Source organism: Saccoglossus kowalevskii, chromosome 1 (assembly GCF_978046115.1).
Source record: "Saccoglossus kowalevskii chromosome 1, keSacKowa6.1, whole genome shotgun sequence".
Lineage (NCBI taxonomy): Eukaryota > Metazoa > Hemichordata > Enteropneusta > Harrimaniidae > Saccoglossus > Saccoglossus kowalevskii.
This window is the reverse complement of record NC_140641.1, coordinates 38,619,349-38,646,620: the sequence shown is the minus strand read 5'-3', so window position 1 is coordinate 38,646,620 and position 27,272 is coordinate 38,619,349. Positions and strand designations below refer to the sequence as shown.

The 27,272-nt window shown below is 33.4% G+C and overlaps 1 protein-coding gene across 2 annotated transcripts in view; it reads left to right on the top strand.

Annotated features, from left to right (window-relative positions):
• The window catches only part of LOC100378585 (ATP-binding cassette subfamily C member 4-like), a 28,838-nt gene extending 2,482 nt beyond the window's left edge, over positions 1-26,356 (top strand). The window contains exons 6-24 of one of the 2 annotated variants that reach the window (XM_085501948.1): positions 1,478-1,730; positions 1,917-2,021; positions 2,533-2,622; positions 2,915-3,106; positions 4,201-4,382; positions 4,596-4,692; positions 10,244-10,462; positions 10,699-10,857; positions 11,067-11,177; positions 12,750-12,948; positions 14,343-14,422; positions 14,936-15,086; positions 16,267-16,497; positions 17,402-17,502; positions 17,892-18,083; positions 23,747-23,902; positions 24,115-24,204; positions 25,131-25,303; positions 25,900-26,356. In XM_085501948.1, the coding sequence (XP_085358074.1) occupies positions 1,478-1,730; positions 1,917-2,021; positions 2,533-2,622; positions 2,915-3,106; positions 4,201-4,382; positions 4,596-4,692; positions 10,244-10,462; positions 10,699-10,857; positions 11,067-11,177; positions 12,750-12,948; positions 14,343-14,422; positions 14,936-15,086; positions 16,267-16,497; positions 17,402-17,502; positions 17,892-18,083; positions 23,747-23,902; positions 24,115-24,204; positions 25,131-25,303; positions 25,900-26,254 (3,136 nt within the window). In that variant the 3' untranslated portion in view covers positions 26,255-26,356. Of the gene's footprint in view, positions 1-1,477; positions 1,731-1,916; positions 2,022-2,532; positions 2,623-2,914; positions 3,107-4,200; positions 4,383-4,595; positions 4,693-10,243; positions 10,463-10,698; positions 10,858-11,066; positions 11,178-12,749; positions 12,949-14,342; positions 14,423-14,935; positions 15,087-16,266; positions 16,498-17,401; positions 17,503-17,891; positions 18,084-23,746; positions 23,917-24,114; positions 24,205-25,130; positions 25,304-25,899 lie in introns of those variants that run through there. The other variant, XR_014930044.1, reaches the window with a different exon arrangement.
• The last annotated feature ends 916 nt before the right edge of the window (positions 26,357-27,272 follow it).

Here is a 27,272-nt window from a genome sequence, read left to right as displayed (position 1 = left end):
CCCTGCCAAATGCTAAGAACAACTGAAACTAATATATACATATTTACATGAAAAATTTTCCACCTATGCGGATCTGTTTGTGCAGGAGTTTTACGACCGTGTGCCTTTACTGACGTCAACCAAACTTGTTATATGGGAAGTTGGCACCCAAGGCTCACAGGTGCTACACCTTGCCCAAGGGTGGCCTGGAGGTAGTTGTGGAAAAGGGTAACCTCATTCTCCCACGTCCATAGACTCCACAACCGGATGTAGTTTAAAATCTTGCCCAGGACACATATATACATATTTAAATAAACGTAAACGTTGCCTTTAATAGGTGATACCTCACACATGAGGCTGAGTTGGTGCAAGGCTTTTATGACCGTATGCCCTTACTGATTGTATTGCATTGTTATGTATATTTTGTATATCATTAATTGTACTTATGAATAAAACTGTGGTGGTCTACAATCAACATAAGAACAAAAGGTTTACAGAAATAAATCAACGGCCGAAACAATGGTCAGTGATCAAGTGTGGTTTAATTCCTGTAAATCCACACATGTTTGTTGCTAATTGTAAACCGGCCACACTTTTATGTTCATGTGCAGAGTGTGATGTCTTCAGTTGAATTCATATGATAAGTGTATTGCTACAGATAACTGTGTGATGTCTTCAGTTGAATTCATATGATAAGTGTATTGCTACAGATAACTGTGTGATGTCTTCAGTTGAATTCATATGATAAGTGTATTGCTACAGATAACTGTGTGATGTCTTCAGTTGAATTCATATGATAAGTGTATTGCTACAGATAACTGTGTGATGTCTTCAGTTGAATTCATATGATAAGTGTATTGCTACAGATAACTGTGTGATGTCTTCAGTTGAATTCATATGATAAGTGTATTGCTACAGATAACTGTGTGATGTCTTCAGTTGAATTCATATGATAAGTGTATTGCTACGGATAACTGTGTGATGTCTTCAGTTGAATTCATATGATAAGTGTATTGCTACGGATAACTGTGAATGTGATTTCTACTACAAGAATTATTTCAATGTCAAGTGATAAATATTGAATTATTCGGGAGAAAATGACAAAGCGTACAATATATCTTTTTTATTTATGTAAATTAACATACATGCGACACTATGCACTGACAATGCAACTGATTGCTGAGTCTTTCTATTTGATAATAAGTACGAACCACTCACTTGAATGTCAGGGTTTACTGATATAAAACTCATGGTTTTGGTCAGAGTCTTGTACATTGCACTCGGGCTAGCGTCTTGACTACAACTGTAGGTTTTATATATGTAAACCATACTTTCGATAGGCATACGGATTGTTCCATAGTACTTTCAGAGTCGTCATTTATTTTGTACACTATGTAACATCCACTTAATGGGACATCTAGCATATAATAATGTAATATCATGTGACTGAATTCATGATAACAGTATAATGCTAAATCTCTATGGGGTATTTTCATAGGAAAGAAATACAAGTAATCCAAGAAACAAGCAAACTATTGGCACTAATGCATGGTAACCCACAATGCTTCATCCCAGTGTTCATGTTTCTATTATTCGTCATTTCTTCTCTGGTTGGTGAGAACAGTGTTGACATAAAAACTGTGTTCCTTGTTATGCCGCTGGTATTGTCCATTCGTTTGCCGATGACATACTATTATCCTCAAGCTATCACAAGGTTATCACAGTCCTATATTACAGTTCAAAGAATTCAGGTATGTTCTATGTATTTTTAAAGTGATTTACATAATGTACTATAATTGTTATCATTGTACTGTGTATTAAATGTACTCGTTATACTGACTTATTTATACAAGAGTATTTTTTAACATTACACATTTAATTACTTTTAATGCCATTTTTTCAGTCACTGACTGTATAATTTTCAAAATATTTCTTAGAACTTGTTGCTTATGGATGAAACAGCATCATTATGTTATTGGAATCATTCACATAGATGTAAACGCGGAATGACGGTGAAGTCTATCACTTGCACTTGGGATAAAGTAAGACATGTAGCAAGTATTTTTCGCTTATTTGTTTCTTATCAAACTTTTTTTGGCATTTGTGGATTTACTGAACGACATTAATTCATGATATATGGAGAGATTAATTCAATACTGTGTGAACGACAGAGAGATTTACCTGGTATACTATACTTACAAGCCGCGGGTATACTTCTTAACCATTACATGTTGTATATTGGCAGATACAGCTACACTCACTCAAACTACAAGACACTAGTGTACTCACACATTTGACTATGTATAATAGGTTTACATTTATATCCCTGTTATCATGATTTGGAATGTAATATGCACATTATATCAAACTACACGATTTATAGTTATGTCATGGTCAGCAGTTATAAATGATCCATTCCCAAATTGCTTGATAATTTGGATCAACAAAAATCACGTGTCATAATTGCCACATTCCCATAATTGTCTTATTTTAAATTCAAATTAAATGTTTCAAGTGTTAATAACCTATTTTTGACGACCCGGTATTTATTAGAGTGTCGATATTCCAACCCTGAAAGACATCAGCTTTAATGTGCGACCTGGGGAACTACTGGCTGTGGTTGGACCAGTTGGATCAGGAAAGGTATGATATATACTGAACATTTTAAAGAACGAAATGAAATACTCGAATCTAGAAATACGCAACAGTAACAAATATTAATATTTCTATTTGCCTATTGGAATAATTATATATGCATAACAAATTTGTGATCATTATATTATATTATATTATATTATATTATATTATATTATATTATATTATATTATATTATATTATATTATATTATATTATATTATATTATATTATATTATATTATATTATATTATATTATATTATATTATATTATATTATAAATTTGTGCTTATGTTACCAGTCGTCCTTGTTAATGGCCCTATTGAATGAACTGCAAATAAGTAATGGTGGTTTGGAAGTAATGGGCAGTGTCGCGTATGCATCTCAACAACCATGGATTTTCTCAGCCTCACTGAGACAAAACATTATTTTTGGACGACGTTACGATAAAAAGAAGTATGATAAAGTAATAGATTTGTGTGACTTAGAAAGGGTTAGTGGCTCGATTAATCATTGCGATTTTATTGTTCGTATCTGGTTATCATGTCAGTTTCACCTCACTCTTCTAAAGTTTTTAGTGGGTGAGGCGACACATCGAACATACTTACTCTATCAGCCTATACGCAAACCCTATCAAGATAGAATGAAATGTATGAAGCAAGTGGTTAACCTTTATTTGTTTAATTTCAAGTAGCGTTAATACCCATATTGTGTCTCATTCTTTATCTTCCAACAATTATTCACGCATGTTTGTTTCCCCACTAACTATTGCGTAGTACACGGAATCGAGACACTGTTAAACACTCACATATGGATTATGCACATGATCTGAAGTATCAGGTATCACTGTACTGATGCAACACTCGCAACTTATTATACACCCGACTCTTTATTCAAAATTGCATTGAACACTACAATAATTGTCGTAATTGTACTACATTAGACTATTGACTTCGGCATTCGATATGCAAATAAGATGAATTTGTAACAATATCGTCGTTCTAGTCACAAAAAGGCGTATAATAAAGTAATACAAAAACCACAACAATTTACGTTTTCATGCATACGTTACGATATTATTATACAATACGCTTTTCGTCCTGAACAATTTTATGAATGCCCAGTAATATCTACACAAAGGTCCGAAGTGTGGCACCTTCACATTTGAAAATCATACCAATATATGTTTATGAATGCCAGACAAAAAACGTTTATGTTTTCAACATACAGTAGAGTATATCGATGATCCCTTTTTCAGGGTAGTGTTCACCTTAGTGGCTCCTACACTACTAATTTGCATTTCAGATCCATACGTAGAGTTATCACTAAAAATCAGTCATCACTGCTAACTCGCACACTTATTGACAGACAAGAACACACTCATTCATCAAATCTCTATGAGTACTAAAATCTCAGTGTATTTGTATATTAGTATGATACGAACTACAGAGAACGAAACTGGCGTAGTAAAACTATATTATTAAACATTACTAACGCTTTTTTTCGTTCGAACTTTTCATTATCGTTATATACAAATTGTTATATACATATTGTTATATTTACTATCATTTTGTTTATTTATTCCAGGATATTAGGACACTTTCGTATGGTGATCGCACATTGGTTGGAGAGAGGGGCGTGGCACTGAGTGGAGGACAAAGGTCAAGGGTTAGTCTAGCCAGGGTTCTTTATTCTGATGCGGATGTGTATCTCCTCGATGATCCACTTAGTGCTGTTGACGCATCTGTTGGAAGACATATATTTAACAAGTGAGAATGAATAATTTGCCGTTGTGATAAGTGTATTCCTGCTTTTCAAATGAGTGTTATACTATGTCATATAATCTAATATATGATGTTACCAAACGAACGTGACGTAACGCTGGTTTTATTCATAATGCATAAATATTTCATCAGAATGTTTTAATCCTGGTGACGTGTATTTAGTACTGCAATCGATGTTTTTGTTTGTAATCTTTGTAGATGCATTAAGGAATATTTATCATCCAAACTGTGTATTTTGGTGACCCACCAACTTCAGTACCTATGTGGGGCAGATAGGATATTAATATTAGAACAGGTAAGTACAGATCATACATAAGTTAGGCATTTATATAATGTTCTGAAAAAGATAATAGTTATTACTTCTTTTGGCGATCTAATGATATAACTGGTATCGTCACTATACATATCAATGAGCATTATCGCCGTATCTGTCAACGTCATATTTTCAGATATCACATACTGCTTTGTATGTATGCCTTTTTGACTCCCATGTGCGAAGCACAAAATGGGAGTCTTTGCAGTTAGTGTGTCTGTATGTGTGTGTGTGTGTGTGTATGTGTGTATGTGTGTCCGACTGTTCCACTGCTATCTCAAGAACCATACATCGGTTTTTGATGAAACTTGGTACATAGATGCTCTGAACATATGCGCAGATTTGATTAGGTTTTGGTAAAAATCCATGCTCGTTAATTACCTAATTTGCATGATAATTAGCTAATTTTTAGCTGTTCTATGACTGTTCCACTGATATCTAAACAACCACTCATTGGATTTTGATGAAACTTGGTACATAGATGCTCTGAACATATGCGCAGATTTGATTAGGTTTTGGTAAAAATCCATGCTCGTTAATTACCTAATTTGCATGATAATTAGCTAATTTTTAGCTGTTCTATGACTGTTCCACTGATATCTAAAGAACCACTCATTGGATTTTGATGAAACTTGGTACATAGATGCTCTGAACATATGCGCAGATTTTGGCAGTTTTTGGTAATAATCCGTGGATACTAATTACCTAATTTGCATAATGATTAGTCAATTTTCGATTTTTCCACTGATATCTCAAGTACTAATCATCACATTTCAATGAAACTTGGTACATAGATGTCATATGACACTGCACAGACCTGATAATTTTTATGGTAATATCAGTACATATAATAATTTACATAATTAATTAATTTTCAGCTTTTGATATAAGTAGTGAGCATTACATTTCAATGAAACTTGGTACTTACATACTCAAGGACTATGTAGAGATTGATTGTTTCAGATAAATATTTGTGCATATTAATCACCTAATTTGCATAATTAGTTAATTTTCAGCTTTTCCACGGGTATCTCAAGTACTAATCATCGCATTTCAATGAAACTTGGTACATAGATCCTTTAGGACTATGCAGAGACCTGATTAGTTTCAGGGTAAATAATTGTGCATATTAATTACCTAATTTGCATAATTAATTTTCAGCTTTTCTACTGATATCTAAAGTACTAATCATCACATTTCAATGAATCTAGAATTATGCAGAGACCCAATTAGTTTTTGGTAAATATTTGTGCATATTAATTACCTAATTTGCATAATTAACCATTTTCCAACTTTCACACTGATATCTCAGGTACTAATCATCACATATCAATGAATGTTTATACATGGATGCTGTAGGACAATAGACAGACCTGGATAATTGTGGGTTAAAATCTGTACATATTAATTACCCAATTTGCATAATTAACCAATTTTAAGCTTTCACACTGATATCTAAAGTACTAATTTCCATTTTAATGAAACTTAGTACAAAGATGCTCTAGGACAATGTACAAACCTAATTAGTTTGGGGTAAAACTCTGTTCATATTATTTCCCTAATTAGCATAATAATTCATAATTTTTTGGTTCTAATCACATTTCAATTAAACTTGGTACATAGAGTTTTTGTTACATTGCGCAGACCTCATTAGTTTTACAATCAAATCTGTTCATGTTAATTTTCTGATTTGCATAATTAGTTTTCAGCTAAGTAATTTCAAATTATATTTAATGTGTCTCCAATACTCTCAGCACATGGGAGTTCTTTCTAAGCTTTCTTTGATTAATAATTAGTTTCCTCAAATAATAATATGATGTTATTACGAGGATACCTCAAAGTATGCACGAAGACAGTACTGTAACAGCGGAAGTATCGACCGACGCGCGCGGCGTACTGTCTGAGTGCATACTTTGAGGTATCCTCGTAATAAACTTATTATTATACATCTTTTCCTTCCAAGGATACACTATGGGAATGCTGAAATCCAAAATGTTTAGAACAGAATCAGCGAACTTTTTTGTGTTGAGTCCGGTAAAACTCTGGTCGCAGCCATGTTTGTTTTTATTATTAGAGGACGCTTACGCGCGTAATCATTCCATATTTGGAATTCGCATTTCCTAATATGGTAGGATGAAAATACCCCGTAAAATACCGCAAAATTACGGCACACTTTAACAGTGACAGATATATAATAATTTACGTTATTACCAAACGCATCAGTTTGTTTTCAGGAGTGGGTGATACCAAGGTGGAAAATGGTTGTACCTATGGGAGTAATTCCTGGAATTGCAATAGAGAGGGTTCAGGCCGGAATACAATATATAGTGTTTTCATGTTTCGTCTGATATTTCTGGGGTATTCTGCTGCTGTAACTAATGCGAGATTTGTTCCGAAATTCAGTTTATTGTGTGCACTCCGGGGTTATTCGTTTTTTGCTGAAAACACCCCTATTTTTCAATGGCAGAGTCGAACCAGTTTCGCTCCCACTGGGAAATCTGCATTGTTGCTTGAATGAGAGCTAATTAAACACATTTTCCAGACCGGCGAAAGAGTATGTAACAGCCAATTTTGACAGCATATCACGTGATTTTACTCTGAATGTTGACACGGAAAGAGGCTATTCCATTTTACGCAGGAATAATTGGGAGTAGAATATGTGAGGGATTGTGTCAAAAGAGATGTGTATACTGAAAAATAATATATATGCTTCTTTTGCATCGCTAAGCATTTCTGTTTTAGTATACTGGTTTGAAAATGTTGAATTTGCATGCTGTGCGATGTTTTTTTACTGAAACGCCCCTAATGGTTGAATCCCGTGTTTGAACAGTTCACCGCGTGATTCGTTTGAACACAATGGTGAAGATTGGCACGATAGGGCGCCGTCCGATCTCGGTCACTGTCCCTCAACACGACGTAGAGTTGATAGTGTACAGTGACGCTGATGACGTCACTGTTAGTCGATTTGAGCAAAACTCGCATCGTCTGGTTGATTGAGGGATTAACACCTTTAGATAATAGCGTTTCTTAACCGGGTGTTGAGGGACGGTGTCTCGGTGGAACGTTTCGAAGTCAGTCGTCCCATGGAGGTAAATGGTCCATGGTCGTCCGTAGGCCATCGTCGAAGAAACAACATTCCTTTTACAGTGAGATAGAATAATTTCAGCGATTTCGTTACAGAATAGTCTTCAACACAACTCAGAAACATCACAAAGTAACAGGCTCTAAAATTATGTCTATTGCAAAACAAATCAACCGACAACCAGTTTGACGCCGCAATTTCTACGCGTGATTTAATGCGTTCAAAAATTTTCCATTTCAAACTGCGCAAGTTACTGAAAAAATTTTGAGCAATAGTACTAGAGTGAAATATATACGTTCCTCTGCATTCTCCATGAATTTCGTAACTTGCTATGATCAGGGTAAAGAAAAAACCTGTGGTTACTTTCAACAGTTTAGACCAAAACCGTGTCTCAAAAACAGTATTACATCAGTTTTCCGTTTATTTTTTCAGCTCTTAGCGATAGAATCAGTCATTTTAAAACTATTATGCGCGATCTCAGAAAGCATTTTGGTACAATTTTACTGAAAAGACGAGTTTTTCATTGCACATGAATATTAATTTATTTATTTCAACCAACCAATTTTTTTTTCCAAAAAGGGTTACTGTATTCACGAATTTCATTTTTGGCGGGGCTCTCCAATTTAATACACTGTCCAATGTTTATTTTATTTTTAAAAGGGTGCTTCTGCTGGGAAGTTGAAAATGTTATTTCCACACAAAATATATATCAGGATGTCGTAGTTTTACCATTGCTAAGGTCGTTTGTATTTTATAATTTACAAGGATTCTGTTCAAACATTTATTGAAATTTTCTATTATGTTATGTACTATCTAAATATTGTATTTTGAATATACAAACACTTTTGTGAAATTACGTAAGCACATGCGCTGCTAATAGAGGACACACGGTATCAAACTATTATCATTTCTTTAACATTACTATATATGAAAATCCTTTTCGTTTTTTTTTACGATTTATTTTTCACTTATCTAATGAGTTCTTATCACTCGCTCATTACCTTGTACATTGTGCTGCAAGTTTAACCTCAATAACTTAAACCTTTTAAGTGGTAGTGTCTTCCAATTTAAATCAAACAATTATCATTTCCTCTTTCAAAAAATATATTTTATACTATACTGTGTGCAGTATCTCACTTGAATTTACATAAGAAGATTCACTCAATCTTACCTTCAGTTTGAGGTCATATTTTAAATATTTATTCAATATTTTGCAAACTGTCGGTGTTAATCATTACTCACAAATTAAAACGCTTAGTTTCTTTATTATTTGTACTTGTATATGTGACTACTAATGTAAACTAACAATTGTCATTTTGATACACAAATATACCTTTTGACCCTGACACGCCCCTAAGTAGGAATACTGAAAACATTTTTCCACTAAAATAAATCACAGTGAAAATGCCATTTCCCCTATACTCCCCTATTGAGACTTGACACAGCACAGTGAAAATTAAACCCACACGTAATGCCTGAAAACTTTACAGTGAAAATAAATTAAGTAAAATTCTATGTGACTTCATGAGAGTTGGAAATAAACAAATTATATGACACCCGCCCCTACCCCCCAATATACATTACACCCACAAAACATCCTTTCACCAGTGTATTCTATGTGACTTCAGGAGAAATTGAAATAAACAAATTTCAGCCTCTAGTACAGCACTGATTAAATAAACTACCCCGTCCTTATGCCAAGTTATTCATTGCCTACATCAGTGACTTCACAATCTATGTTTCAATCCCAGGAATTTCACTTGCTATTAATTGCATGGGAGTGCCAGTCTTTTATTTTCTATTGTAATGTCAATTTCTTGCGAATACTCGGAATATGAAGCTGTAACCACAGACCGTCTAGGTGCTGTAAATAAATTGTGGTATAAGCACCGGTTAGGCAGGCTTGAACTATGCATGTGAAGCCAGCTGAGAGGTATATCCAATCCTATAGATTTCTCTTTGTTTGGTAACTATTTACTGCAAATGCAACAAAAATCAATATAAAAATATTACCCACACAGCATTCTACAGATTACTTGTTTACTACAGTATTTACAACATTACAAAAACATATATATGCAATTGTGTGGGTCAGGTGGGTGAAAACCCTGTACTGCTTCCTTGCCTTTACAATAATATTAATTTCCCTGCTTCAGATACTCGGTCAGATACTCAGTTTGCTCACTGTCATTCAGAACCCGTTCCCTGTTATTTTTCAAAATAAAAAAACAATGTTTTGGCTTTAATGAAAAAGGGTGAGATTTTAGAGTATTTGAACATGGATTACGCCATGTTTTGTTGGTTAGTCTTTCACTAGAATCTTGCAAATCACCACGAAATGTGTTGACTTCTATATTAATTATTCTGTCAAACTTGGTACAAAAATATGTCATTGATTTCAGTAAATATTCTGCTACATTTCACATACTTCATGGTTGTTGTTTTTTATAGGGAAAAACATCAACAATTTGTACATTTGACGAGATGGTAATGGCTGGTGTTGATTTCAATAACTCATTGGAGAAAGAGAAAAATGCAAAGCAACATGTATACCAGGGCCATAATATATTCAATATGGGGAATGTAACAACATATCCAAGCCGAAGAAGAATTTCACTGGCACATGAATCTCCCATGGATTCAATGTCTTGGTTATCATTATCGGAAATGGTGATAATAAATAACAGCCAAGAAAGCCATTCGTGATAATATTTTATAATAAAATAACATTGCATTTGCGATGAATTATTTGTGTAATAAATAAGACACACAGTTCAGAATATAGGTAGCAAATAGGGTTAGTGTATAGTTTGCACTACTTAGACCTGATCTAGCCTGGTTTCCTACCCGAATTCCCTGCATATACTTTAGAAATTGTTCAACGTTTTCCAATATGCTTTCCACAGTCAGGAAAGAAAGATAACATGGAATGTACTGCTATCCAAGAATTTGAAGTTGAAGAAAGGCATAGTGGTTCTATAGATTGGAAAATTTATATAGACTATTTCAAAGCCGGTGGAATTTGGCTGTTTATATTTTCAATACTTATTACCATATTTGCACAGGTAGAGATTTAATCTGAATTTACTGGACAGAAATGGTTCGATGAACTTCCTCTGTCGTATGACTTATGACATATGTTTATTTTGTGGTATATATACTGTCTCGTACCAGTGGTTAAACATAAAGATAGTAGCATGCAATTTGGTCTTAAATAATTTGAATGATGAAGAAACCTGTGTTATTATAAATTTACCATCATTTTTTCTGTTAGGTTGTTATTATTATGACGGATTGGTGGTTATCATTTTGGGCACAAACAGAAGAAAGATATCACGATTTAGAAATAATTGCTTTCAATTCAAGTAGCATTAACATGAATAATGTGAGTATGTCAATCCTATTTCTCATTTATTGTGATTTCTATTTGATACAATCATTTAGACAAACTCCATACATCAACTAGTTTTATTGTTTATTAATTTTTGTTGAATACTTACGCGAGCTTGCACTGATAGACACATGTTGGTTAGACCCCAACTATGGATATGATTGAGTAGGCAAATCTATTTCAGTAGAAAAGCTGTGTAAGACTCGTGATATATAATGCAATAATTTGTATTACACGAGCAAATTAATTCAGGTCTATAGTAAACAAACAGAAATAATACAACATGAAACAAAAGATTCTATATATATATAAGTACGCATCCTTTTGATCTAGTGTCAAGAGAAAGTTTCTTATTAAGGGCGATATGGCCATCTCGACTATAAATCTAGCTCATTGAACGAGGTCATAATTTACCTCATTTTGGCTGATTGCTTTTGTATTTTGGTTATTGTTGAATCCAGGATCAGAGCATTTGCCTTGGCTGAATAACCTATGCCTACTCTGGATTCCGTTCAGTTGTTCAGGAATTCAGTTGTCAAAAATTGCTGAAATCGGAATTTTGTAGCCACGACCCATTAGTGAGAGTCCAAATATATATATCATACATGCACTACACAACTGGGGGTGTGGGACATGATTATCAGATTTCCTGTCATCATAACTGGGTGCGCAGCCATCTTGTATTATACTTAATGTCATAGCATGAAGAGAAATTGACAGATCATTACTTAGCTCCAAATATTTGTTGCAAAACACAATGAAGCACAATGTAGCAGAGCATGTCGAAAGCTAGTCTAGCATAACCACTAACATAAGAAGATGGAAATAAACTAGAATTACACAGCCATCTTTTAAACCAAGTTGGTACAATTCTAAGACTTAAGACTTATTGAAGTTTGAAATAGGTCTTACAGAGTGCCGGCCAGGTTGGCCACCACCACTTAAGCTACATCATATATAATTAATACAAATTGGTGTAAGTATTCAGCAGCAATAACATAACTGACACATGTAACCACAGGTGAATAGATGCTAATATAAATAATAGTCACTATATTGAAACTGAAAGCCAGGTCATTCTAATCAACTCTCGGTCTGTTACTTAAAATCAATTCCAAAATTATTCAATAAACCAAAACTTTAGCTTAGCAATACATATTTAACATGGATTACCAGAATACCAGAAATACTGTTATTATCGTATATTTCGCCAGGCACGACATGGAATCATTTTGACCATACAACAATGAACAGAAATCAATTTTCATAGTGACAAAGAACAGTACCCAAAACTACAGTGTCCATCCAGCCAAAAATATCGAAGTGTGAGCCAGTATTTGGATTTCGAAAACAAATCATAGAACTATTTATACTGCCTAATACGTCATATAGCTGTCAATAGACTTCCTTTGCACATATGATTGTCGTAATAGCGTCAAAAACGAAATGGAAATAAAGAAATCATAATAGGAAAAAGTTATTGTTCAGAGAAATATATATCTGATATAAATTAATACTACGTTTTGTAATACTTATATGCATCTTTATTTATATTTTGAATTTCAGACTTGGTTTCATCCTGGTTTGAGTACACATGAACATATTTATATATACTCGGTTCTTGTTGTGAGTCTATATACGTTTGCCATACTTAGAACATATCTACTGTTTAAAGTATGTTTGAATGCTTCCAAGAATTTACATAATAGAATGTTTGAAGCCATTATCAGGGCACCTATATTGTTTTATGATACAAATCCTGTGGGTGAGTAGTACAATAACATAATACACACAAGCTGATAAATATCATGTACTGGTATATTTCAATCATGAAATAATCAGCTACTTATAATGTGGTTGAAGTGATGTTCCGTAATTCACTTTGCCATTTACAATGAATAATGACGTTTTTATTTTGGTGTGAATCTGTCTGTCATCAAAAAGTGTTCGGATATATTTAGAGGTGAGTTTCGCAACATGAAATTATGACAATTATATATATTCTCAACTCTTGATATCAGAAACCACAGATAGGCAGAAGTATTTATTTAGTGTAACTTCCACTAAGCTACCTGAAGCAGTTAAATTATCGCCTTGCTTTTCTGGTAATGGCATGAATCAACAGAAAATGTTTGCAGTGTCTTCTTAGAAATGATATATATTTGTTTGCGCTTGTCATTGCTGTTAAATGAACACCTATATATTGTTCTCTGGTTAGTCTTTAGCTACTTTACGTACACTATGTAGTTTAATCAAACGGAAAATCGGTGTCCATTAATACATATAGCTAACAGTCATTAGTAAGACTTTTATCGTCACAAAACTCTATGAACTTAGTATTATTGATTTTGATAATTGTTGTTTGTTTGTTGTTTACTTTTCTGTATTATTATTTGGCAAATGTAATTTAAAGTAGTAAACATATGTGAATGGTGACTTAACAGCAGATGGTATACCACTTTTCCTCAAATATAATAGGGTAGCCAGACTACAGTGTGAGGACCCTTATGTGTACTATTACAAGATAGATATCTATCTCGAAACAGTTTTTTTAAATGTATGTTGTGTTAAGAATTGTGTGACTGCCAGAATATTCTGAAAACAAATGTGTTTAGAATGATGTGGTTGTTTATTTATAAGAATAAGTCTGTATTTGCCTATCCCTCTTCTGTAAGGATTCCCATTAGAAACAAATTTTAGATTGTAGCGACGCGTTAACCATATACTGGCTGAGATTATAGGCAAAACGGTCATGTTTAAGATCAATGACGATTAAAGAAGTGTGTAGTTTGCATGGTTCGTAAATATTGAGAATGTTAAGCTGATAGAAGAGAGGAATCGAAGGTGGAGTTGAACAAGTGTTTCGGTGATTTATTTCAAGTAAGCTTGGATGAATAGTTAAATGTGGGAAGATTAAGGGATTATATGGAAGGATTAATACAGATCTAGAGACATAGTGCAGAATTCGCGATAAGATTTTCGGACCGGATGTCTTGCAATGAGTGAACATGAAATCTCAACATACAATTCCACACTTGATAACTACACATTAGTTGATACCTCACTGCAAAGTCAATGCATGAATTCGTGTGAACATTCAATTGTTTATAGTTTAGAGTGGATACTTACCATTTTGCTAAATGTGCCTTTTATTTCCAGGCCGAATATTGAACAGATTTTCTAGAGATATTGGTTACATGGATGAAGTACTTCCTAAATTAATTTTCGACTTTATCCAGGTATTTTTGGTTATATGATGTTGGCACGTTGTATATAATGTGTTGAAGAATGTTTACCAAAATGTATCACTAAAATGTATGGTTGTACATGTATTCAAACTGCATAATTATTATATTTTATTAAAGGGACAACATAAACATATGATCAAAGCTTGCGTAAAAACCTTAATTCGACTTACACTAAACATACAATTTCATAATAAATAGTATATGTTTTATACTATAATCAACCCAGCTGCTAAGAATGTGTCCGCCGCGCAATGACAACTAGTATCACATGCATTGCGTATTGTAACAGTTTGGAATTTCAGATTTATTATAATATAAATCTATGGAACATGATGTCATCTAGTAATATTATATATTAACTGTGAGCCCTTGTTATTCAGTAGCCTGTATTGCACTTCACTTTCATCAATGGTGTCTGAACAATTCCATGTAGTATTTCATCTGAATGATAGTCACTACTAACAATTAAATTCAACCTATCTGGTAATGATTTTCTTGTTGCAGCCAAATTTCGCAGTATGTGGTAGTATAATTTTAGCTTGTGTTATTAATCCATGGGTACTCATACCTGCTATTCCAATGGTTCCATTAGTTATGTACATCAGGAGCTATTATTTGCAAACATCAAGGGATATAAAACGATTTGAAGGCACAAGTAAGTAATTTATTTGAAAATTGTAAATTGCGTAGTTGAAAAGAGATGCTGTATTCAATATTCAGAATGTTGCTGTTTTTTGGCTGTCGCAATGCTTACCCATTACATCAAGCAACTGAGGTTTGTCATATATAACTACTCATGTTATGTCATGGTTATTTGCACCATTGTATATTCAGGTTTCATAAACCACTTGATTATAACTCCAAATTAAATACAGTATGTCGAGTGTCACATGTAGAGCAGGATATATGCTCACTCTTTTCGAAACATGAATACTAATTTGACTATGTAGTGTAATATACTTTGTGTAATGTCAGTTGTTTTGTTTTTATGAATTGTTTTGTCGATTGTTGTCAACTATATGGTTGTAAATAATATAGGGCGGGTGCTACCAGTGTTTGACCCTTTGTTTTTCCAGAATTGTTAATTTGCTTGTGGATTCTGTTAAGTATCACATTCTATGCGACTTTTGTTTAATGATCTACGGTTAGGTATGTTTCCAATTTTCACAACAAATCACAGAATCCATGTTCTAGCCCACGTACAGTCTTCGCTAGCTGACTAGGTTGTTATACATCCAGGTAAACCGTTGCTTAAGATGAGTATGATCTGCAGAGCCAATGTTCATTATCTTTCCTGCTACGGATTCAGAATAATTCTTTATTGCAGACATTAAAACAAGTATTCATTTTCCTTGTGGGGTGTATATAACTGGACATGGACATTATTAAGTCACGAGGTTCTATTAAAACCTGCTACTACAGAGTCTGCCCCACTGGCAGATATTTGCGCATAATGTAGACCAGGGGTTACTACTTTGTTAGTTAACTGCTTGTTCTACGAGGTCGGTCGCTGACATATGCTCCCACTTAAATATAACATGCTGTATTGCTAAGTGATGTGCGTACCGCGGAGAAAATACCATTGAATTATAGTTAAAACTGACAGTGTTATAGATCATATATTTAACAACTGCTTGCCCTCTGAAATATGCATTGAACTATTGGGATACACCGTGACGAAGAGAGCAATAAACAATTCACATAAACAGTAAAGTATGGTAAAGCAATCCTCATACCGCTTTTGGTTAGTCGCCCAATACTTTTCTTTCACTTTCTTGTGTTTCTGGAATGAAATACTAGCCTAATTAATTCTGGTTAATCACTTTTTTATTCAGCTCGTAGTCCAGTATTTTCTCATCTGTCAGCAACTCTACAGGGCTTGTGCACAATCCGTGCTTTCAATGCAGAAGATATTTTTGTACGAGAATTTGATGACCATCAAAATTTGCACACTGGAGCTTATTTTCTGCATATAACTATGAGGGCCTGGTTATCTCTACGATTGGAAATAATATGTGCCTGTTTTATTTCGTCTGTGGCATTTACAGCGATTGCTGTTGCAGAAGGTAGAGTACTTTTTAGTGTTTTATATATGTACTATGAAACATATCCATATAAAGTGCTTTAACGACCTGACTCGAAACGATGCTAAGTTTGGTAAAACATAGTTCTTTTCGAAATAGATGTTTAGTTCTTTGAAACATTGTGTAATAGAACACTGACACATAATCTTTCCATACAATTTTGTTGTATATCATCATTGGTAACAAGATAAGTCAAACGGGGTTGCATCTATGCAGAAATTCAATAAAAAAATATTCAGTTGTATTATATTGACAATCAGTATGGGGTGTCTGTTCCATAGATGTCTAAAGAACCACTTGGATTTCGATGAAACGTAATATTTTGAAATTCGAGTATACTATTTTAGACAATGTGCATAATCATTCCATTTCAATAAAATATGGTTTGTAGATGCTCTTGGCTTATCCACAAACGTGATTAGATACTGTTGAAAACAAAAACATGTTGATTCTCTAATTATTATTAGATATCTCAAAAAATCAGATTTCAATTGAACTTGTGGTAGAGATGCTATGGAATAAATTAGACTGAAATCCACAGTCAAATGTAAAATCAAATATATTTTCTGCAAGTATTATGAACTCCAGTAATGTGGATCACATTGATGCACGTTGTGCATCTCAAATAGAAAACAAATATTAGTTGCCAAGTTTCTTGTTTTAAAGGATAATCTTAAATTAATTTGTAATGTCTCCAATAGTCTCAGAATACACGAGTTCTCTCTGAGTTTTCTTCGATTTGGTTTATTATGTGTTTACGTATTTCACAGATATGCAATGCATGGGATTACAATGTATTAATTTCGATCAAGTATGACTGTGGTCTTTTTCGCCAAAAAACTACAATCATGAAAAGTCTTTTAACGTTTCTGCTTTTATCAATCAGGGCTAAATGTAATTTTAATAGGACTATCTATGACTTATTCCATGAGTTTGATGACGGATTTTCAAACGGTTATTGGATTTAGTACAGAGGTCGAGAACCAGGTAAGACAGATAGAGTAATAACAGTTGGAAACCTTTAATCGGCCAAGCTTGATGAGGTACCGATGTAAATAGATGTTGCACTCATGCTCAACTACAACCTTTATATAACATGTCTGTATGATGTTTGGGGAACATTCGTGAACTAAATAAATCATTTCATAATGTTATTGCGACATGCATTGCGAAATATAACGCACGATTTTATTAGCTCGCCAGGAGAAGTATTTGATTATTTTTGTTTATTTGTCACTGCGTAATATTAATATGATTATGTTGTACTTGTGTGTCACACGAGTACGCCAGATTGATCCAGAAGGTACAAGTTATGTTATTGACCGGTTATGGGTATTTCGATTACATTGTTAATCATGATGTCCTTGGCTTCACAGATGACGTCGTCGGAACGTGTTATATCTTATTGTAACATTTGTCCAGAAGGCCCGTTACAAATCCTGAATATAACAGATCCTGGGTGGCCAAAAGACGGCAATATTACCATGACCGATGTATCATTCAAATATTCCAAAAACTCCCCAGCCGTGATTAAAAATATATGTTTTTCTATAAGAGCAATGGAAAAGGTAATATAACATCAATCATTCAATCCGAAAACAGGACAATTTATAATCAATTATATAGCTTTTGATAAAACAATACAATAACTATTAAAAGGCGGTAGTCGTCGCGCCACATATGCGCGAGATATATGAGTCTCATATAAACAAAGATGGCGACTTTGACTGTTGCCCAGAACAGCGAGTACAAACTGAGACGTTACAAAGATTTAATTAGGTATTTTTTAGGTGATTGGAAGGTATCTAAGTGTCACTGGCGGTAGTTAATGCAAGTCGCGCCCAGGTCGAACCTCATACTTGTGATTTCCATTAGAAGAGCGCATTGGATTGGAGGAAAATCAATGTTTATCAACACAAATGTCGCACATACGCAGCGCGACGACTGCCGCCCTTTAATCATAACAATGGCTATTTTGGTTACTATGGAGGAAGCATAAACTAGTTATCAAACTATTGGTGCATTATGCAATTGATTGCAAAGATGGTTTGTTGCATTGTGAAATGCATTTACGTTGTCAAATCACACGTGATTTGTGTTGACAGTTAAATATTAGCAATTAGTGTTCAGTATGACACGGCATTCAAAATCCTGTGTTGTGAAATGAATTATGTATCAAAATTATTTACCATTAGAATCTACATGTTCATGGTATGCGATTATTTATCATTAGAATCTACATGTTCGTGGTATACGAATATTTACCATTAGAATCTACATGTTCGTGGTATGCAATTATTTACCATTAGAATCTACATGTTCGTGGTACGCGATTATTTACCATTAGAATCTACATGTTCATGGTATGCGATTATTTACCATTAGAATCTACATGTTCATGGTATGCGATTATTTACCATTAGAATCTACATGTTCATGGTATGCGATTATTTACCATTAGAATCTACATGTTCATGGTATGCGATTATTTACCATTAGAATCTACATGTTCGTGGTACGCGATTATTTACCATTAGAATCTACATGTTCATGGTATGCGATTATTCACCATTAGAATCTACATGTTCGTGGTATGCAATTATTTACCATTAGAATCTACATGTTCGTGGTACGCGATTATTTACCATTAGAATCTACATGTTCATGGTATGCGATTATTTACCATTAGAATCTACATGTTCATGGTATGCGATTATTTACCATTAGAATCTACATGTTCGTGGTATACGAATATTTACCATTAGAATCTGCATGTTCATGGTATGCGATTATTTACCATTAGAATCTACATGTTCGTGGTATGTGATTATTTACCATTAGAATCTACATGTTCATGGTATGCGATTATTTACTATTAGAATATACATGTTCATGGTATGCGATTATTTACCATTAGAATCTACATGACCATGGTATGCTATTATTTACCATTAGAATATACATGTTCATGGTATGCGATTATTTACCATTAGAATCTACATGTTCATGGTATGCTATTATTTACCATTAGAATCTACATGTTCATGGTATGCGATTATTTATTATTAGAATCTACATGTTCATGGTATGCGATTATTTACCATTAGAATCGTCATATTCGTGGTATTCAATTATATTACCATTAGAATCTACATATTCATGGTATGCGATTATTTATCATTAGAATCTACTTATTCGTGGTATGTGATTATTTACCATTAGAATCTACATGTTCCTGGTATGCGATTATTTGCCATTAGAATCTACATATTTGTGGTATGCGATTATTTATCATTAGAATCTACTTATTCGTGGTATGCGATTATTTACCATTAGAATCTACATATTCCTGGTGTGCGATTATGTACCATTAGAGTCTACATATTTTTGGTGTGCGATCATTTACCATTAGAATCTACATATTCCTGGTGTGCAATTATTTACCATTAGAATCTACATGTTCATGGTATGCAATTATTTACCATTAGAATCCACATGTTCATGATATGCGATTATTTACCATTAGAATCTACATGTTCATGGTATACGATTATTTATCATTAAAATCTACTTATTCGTGGTATGTGATTATTTACCATTAGAATCTACATGTTCATGGTATGCGATTATTTACCATTAGAATCTACATGTTCATGGTATGCGATTATTTACCATTATAATCTACATGTTCCTGGTATACGATTGTTTGCCATTAGAATCTACTTATTCGTGGTATGCAATTATTTACCATTAGAATCTACATGTTCATGGTATGCGATTATTTACCATTAGAATCTACATGTTTGTGGTGTGCGATTATTTACCATTAGAATCAACATATTCGTGGTATGCGATTATTTACCATTAGAATCTACATATTTTTGGTGTGCGATCATTTATCATTAGAATCTACATGTTCGTGGTATACGATTATTTATCATTAAAATCTACTTATTCGTGGTATGTGATTATGTACCATTAGAATCTACATGTTCATGGTATGCTATTATTTACCATTAGAATCTACATGTTCATGGTATGCGATTATTTACCATTAAAATCTACATGTTTGTGGTGTGCAATTATTTATCATTAGAATCTACATGTTTGTGGTGTGCGATTATTTACCATTAAAATCTACATGTTTGTGGTGTGCGATTATCTACATGTTCGTGGTATATGATTATTTACCATTAAAATCTACATGTTTGTGGTGTGCAATTATTTACCATTAAAATCTACATGTTCGTGGTATACGATTATTTACCATTAAAATCTACATGTTCGTGGTGTGCAATTATTTATCATTAGAATCTACATGTTCATGGTATACGATTATTTACCATTAGAATCTACATGTTCGTGGTATACGATTATTTACCATTAGAATCTACATGTTCATGGTATACGATTATTTACCATTAGAATCTACATGTTCATGGTATACGATTATTTACCATTAAAATCTACATGTTCGTGATGTGCAATTATTTATCATTAGAATCTACATGTTCATGGTATGCGATTATTTACCATTAGAATCTTCATATTCGTGGTATTCGATTATATTACCATTAGAATCTACATATTCATGGTATGCGATTATTTATCATTAGAATCTACTTATTCGTGGTATGCGATTATTTACCATTAGAATCTACATATTTTTGGTGTGCGATTATTTATCATTAGAATCTACATATTCGTGGTGTGCGATTATTTACCATTAGAATCTACATATACTTGGAGTGCGATTATTTACCATTAGAATCTACATGTTTGTGGTGTGCGAATATTTACCATTAGAATCTACATATGCGTGGTGTGCGATTATTTATCATTAGAATCTACATGTTTGTGGTGTGCAATTATTTATCATTAGAATCTACTTATTCGTGGTATGCGATTATTTACCATTAGAATCTACATATTTTTGGTGTGCGATTATTTATCATTAGAATCTACATATTCGTGGTGTGCGATTATTTATCATTAGAATCTACATGTTTGTGGTGTGCAATTATTTATCATTAGAATCTACTTATTCGTGGTATGCGATTATTTACCAATAGAATCTACATATTTATGGTGTGCGATTATTTATCATTAGAATCTACATGTTTGTGGTATGCAATTATTTACTGTACCATTAGAATCTACATGTTTGTGGTGTGCGAATATTTACTGTACCATTAGAATCTACATGTTTGTGGTATGCAATTATTTACTGTACCATTAGAATCTACATGTTTGTGGTGTGCGAATATTTACTGTACCATTAGAATCTACATGTTTGTGGTATGCAATTATTTACCATTAGAATCTACATGTTTGTGGTGTGCGATTATTTATCATTAGAATCTACATGTTCGTGGTGTGCGATTATTTATCATTAGAATCTACATGTTCGTGGTGTGCGATTATTTATCATTAGAATCTACATGTTTGTGGTATGCAATTATTTACCATTAGAATCTACATGTTTGTGGTGTGCGAATATTTACCATTAGAATCTACATATGCGTGGTGTGCGATTATTTATCATTAGAATCTACATGTTTGTGGTGTGCAATTATTTATCATTAGAATCTACTTATTCGTGGTATGCGATTATTTACCATTAGAATCTACATATTTTTGGTGTGCGATTATTTATCATTAGAATCTACATATGCGTGGTGTGCGATTATTTATCATTAGAATCTACATGTTTGTGGTATGCAATTATTTACCATTACAATCTACATGTTCGTGGTGTGCGATTATTTGCCATTAAAATCTACATATTCGTGGTGTGCGATTATTTATCATTAGAATCTACATGTTTGTGGTATACGAATATTTACCATTAGAATCTACATGTTTGTGGTATGCAATTATTTACCATTAGAATCTACATGTTTGTGGTTTGCAATTATTTACCATTAGAATCTACATATTCGTGGTGTGCGATTATTTATCATTAGAATCTACATGTTTGTGGTGTGCGATTATTTATCATTAGAATCTACATGTTTGTGGTGTGCAATTATTTACCATTAGAATCTACATGTTTGTGGTGTGCAATTATTTACCATTAGAATCTACATATTCGTGGTATGCGATTATTTACCATTAGAATCTACATATTTTTGGTGTGCGATTATTTATCATTAGAATCTACATATGCGTGGTGTGCGATTATTTATCATTAGAATCTACATGTTTGTGGTATGCAATTATTTACCATTAGAATCTACATGTTCGTGGTGTGCGATTATTTGCCATTAAAATCTACATATTCGTGGTGTGCGATTATTTATCATTAGAATCTACATGTTTGTGGTATACGAATATTTACCATTAGAATCTACATGTTTGTGGTATGCAATTATTTACCATTAGAATCTACATGTTTGTGGTGTGCAATTATTTACCATTAGAATCTACATATTCGTGGTGTGCGATTATTTATCATTAGAATCTACATGTTTGTGGTGTGCAATTATTTATCATTAGAATCTACATGTTTGTGGTGTGCAATTATTTACCATTAGAATCTACATGTTTGTGGTGTGCAATTATTTACCATTAGAATCTACATATTCGTGGTGTGCGATTATTTATCATTAGATACTACATGTTCGTGGTATGCGATTATTTGCCATTAAAATCTACATGTTTGTGGTGTGCAATTATTTACCATTAAAATCTACATATTTTTGGTGTTCGATTATTTATCATTAGAATCTACATATTCATGGTATGCGATTATTTATCATTAGAATCTACTTATTCGTGGTATGCGATTATTTATCATTAGAATATACATATTTTTGGTGTTCGATTATTTACCATTAGAATCTACATGTTTGTGGTGTGCAATTATTTACCATTAGAATCTACATGTTTGTGGAGTGCGATGATTTATCATTAGAATCTACATATTCTTGGTGTGCAATTATTTAACATTAGAATCTACATATTCATGGTATATGATTAATTACAATTAGAATCTACATGTTCGTGGTATTTATGAAAACCGAACAAGATATTTTGAAAGATCTTGAGGGAATGTAAACTACTTGAATCTTCATGATCATATATTTTACAATAGAATACCATAACGAAACTTTACAATTTTACCTATTAAACAACAATGGTATCATGATATGAATTTAACAAATCATTTAAAGTAGTAGACACTATTTGTATAATTTGCCTCTTGTAAATTTTGTCATTATATTCATAGGTTGGTATTGTAGGAAGGACTGGTGCTGGTAAAAGTTCACTAATCAATTGTATATTTCGTATGGCTGAACCGAGTGGTACTATAAAGATAGATGGTGTGGATATCACAAGACTAGGATTACATGATTTAAGATCGAAAATATCTATTATAACCCAGGTTTCTTGATCAATGTAGATAATATTATCACAATCATTAGAATTATTACAATTATTGCTTCTTTCATATGTAAATTAAATGGAAGCAAATAGAGTATTCGGAACTTCTACTATATATGGTTGAGCAAACATCCCATTATAAAAATACATTGCAGGACTAGACTGGTTTCACATACCAGGTCTATGTTATATATATTTACATTTTCGTTTTAGGAGCCTGTATTGTTTAGAGGATCCCTGCGTTCAAACCTGGACCCATTTACTGAATATGCAGATTCTGAAATTTTGAAAGCCTTAGAACAGGTGAGAGTATTTTAATATGATCGATGATATATTTAGTTAAACCCACAATAGTATATTGAAATGGTGTTGACAGACGAATGTTTAAGAGAACAAAGTTACATTTCAAGTACATTTAACAATACATGTTATACAAGGACAAATGTTAATAATTCGAAACTGTAATATTATTGGAATGTTCTTTGAGAATATGTGATTAAAGATATGCCAGCATAGCAACTCACAAAATCTATACTAAAATGTTATTTCTTATCCCCTTTCACATGTTTTCGAGTTACTTACTGATATAATATTTTCAAGCATTTGCGTTTACACTCGATCATGCAGTGCCGACGAAGAAGCAGGTGTAAACTCCCAATCCAATGCAAGCTAAATATCAACTTTGTATTCATGATTATACCATTTCGTTTTAACTGCAATATTGTGACAATCATCAACTATTTACTGTACTCGTATATTTTCATAAAGCTATAATGGTATATTACGTTCAGCTTATATATTTATTTGCAATATAAATTCAATATTTGGGGAAAACAGTTGTTACAACAATCGATACAGCACCACGTCATCAATTATCAAAACCCTTTTGTACTTCAATATATATGTTTTTAATTCTCTCGTGTAGCCTCTTAATGATATTATGACATATTAAATATATATGTGCATACTCTCAATGTAAATGTTTGATATTAAATAATTGCATATTTTCAGTATTTTACTCTCAGCAATTATTTGTCATCAGCCGTGGGTAATTTGCATGTGAAAACTATTTTACGGATTCAGATATCCATTTGTAAGTCAATTGCGTAGAATACATGATCCACGTACTAAACGCATAAATATTTTGTCGGGGAATTATCCTTGTGGCAATGAATGAGTTTATGTGATAACGTTGAACTATAAGCGTCAAATGTGTTTTTATTTCAAAGGTACAACTACTTTATGAAGTGCAAAGGTTTGTAGGAGGGTTAGACACCGAACTTGCAGAATCGGGATCGAATTTGAGTGTCGGGCAAAGGCAATTAGTGAGCTTGGCAAGAACTCTACTTCGAAAAAATAAAATACTGATATTAGATGAAGCAACAGCAAATATCGACAAAAGGTGAGCATCAAAGATGCATGCAGGTTTTACTGGTGAATTTTTTTTTATAATCTTTCATTACATACCTGGGCAATGTCAGTACCTTTTTAAATTATTATTAGTACTACTGGGAGACAATCAGCTGAAATTCAGGTAAAAAGAAAAGTAAAAAGAAATTGGAGTAGAAACTTGCAAGACATTTAGGGGTATAAATTGCCATCCAGCGTGTTGCACACGGAAACCTTGCTTAGACTTCTAAATGGAAGAAGTGAAACCAACATCAGCAGGTTTTTATCCAGTTATTTCATTCATCCGCCAGAACTGCTCTTTTTTTGCAACCATAAAATCAATTGGTACATAAGCTCACGTGACTATTTTAACTATTGTGTTTAGGGTATAATTTCTTAATACCAATACGTGGACATGATTAAAATTTAAGCTCCAGTTTTATCACAGTACTTCCCCGGAATTGTCTACAAATAGCAAGCCAGCTAATTTGCATCATCTTATAATACTAAAAACGGCTTGTGTGCCATTCTCATGGTTCTAAACAGCCCTTGAAAATTGTAGGGTTATAGGCGTATATAATGAAATGTATTATTTTCATTAATTTTCAGAACTGATGCTATAATACAGGAGACAATCCGTAACAGATTTCAGCATTGCACTGTACTGACAATAGCGCATCGACTGAATACTGTCATGGACTCGGATAGAATATTAGTTATGAGTAACGGTAGAGTTGCAGAATTTGATGAACCACACTTACTGCTACAAAATCCCTTGGGGGAACTCTCACGGATGGTTGCACAGACAGGTAGAAGTGAAGCAAAGGATCTTCATGATATTGCGATGGCGGCATATAATAAACGACATCTTGAAGCTAAAATGTCAATGTTTGATGGTGATCAGCCATCCCCCAATATAATAGGAGCTATTACCAATGTTCCATTACTCGATACACTTGTGTAAGCTGATGATGCGTCAGTGAAGTTCAAACAAGAAGTCAATGAAATGTTACAGCTAAAGACAATTAATGTAATATATATATATAAAATAAACAATTACCACTCACTGCCAGGTCTCATGTTATGTGTGAAATCGAACATAGAAACAGTGCGAAAGTATTTTGGGAGTATTTCTGCACTCAATAATGTGTAGAATACTTTATTTGCACTTGGAATTAATTTTTGCTGAAGGCATGTGGCATTTTGATAGAGTATCGCATCGCCATGTGGCATTTTGATAGAGTATCACATCGCCATGTGGCATTTTGATAGAGTATCACATCGCCATGTGGCATTTTGATAGAGTATCGCATCGCCATGTGGCATTTTGATAGAGTATCGCATCGCCATGTGGCATTTTGATAGAGTATCGCATCGCCATGTGGCATTTTGATAGAGTATCGCATCGCCATGTGGCATTTTGATAGAGTATCGCATCGCCATGTGGCATTTTGATAGAGTATCGCATCGCCATGTGGCATTTTGATAGAGTATCGCATCGCCATGTGGCATTTTGATAGAGTATCGCATCGCCATGTGGCATTTTGATAGAGTATCGCATCGCCATGTGGCATTTTGATAGAGTATCGCATCGCCATGTGGCATTTTGATAGAGTATCGCATCGCCATGTGGCATTTTGATAGAGTATCGCATCGCCATGTGGCATTTTGATAGTGTATCGCATCGCCATGTGGCATTTTGATAGAGTATCGCATCGCCATGTGGCATTTTGATAGATTATCGCATCGCCATGTGGCATTTTGACACAGAGCTCATAGTCACATGTGAAGTAGTGCTTGTCAGTTATATGTTCATTTTAGAAAACAAATTATTAACTTAAGTAGCATCTACAATTTTAACTTTCAAGCAACTAGGTTCATTCTCCCCTAAGATTTAGTATCCCACTAAGGTTATATATAGTACATGCAACCATTTTAGCAGCAGTCTTCACCACGTTTTTGTGTTTTGCAGTTCTGTTTAT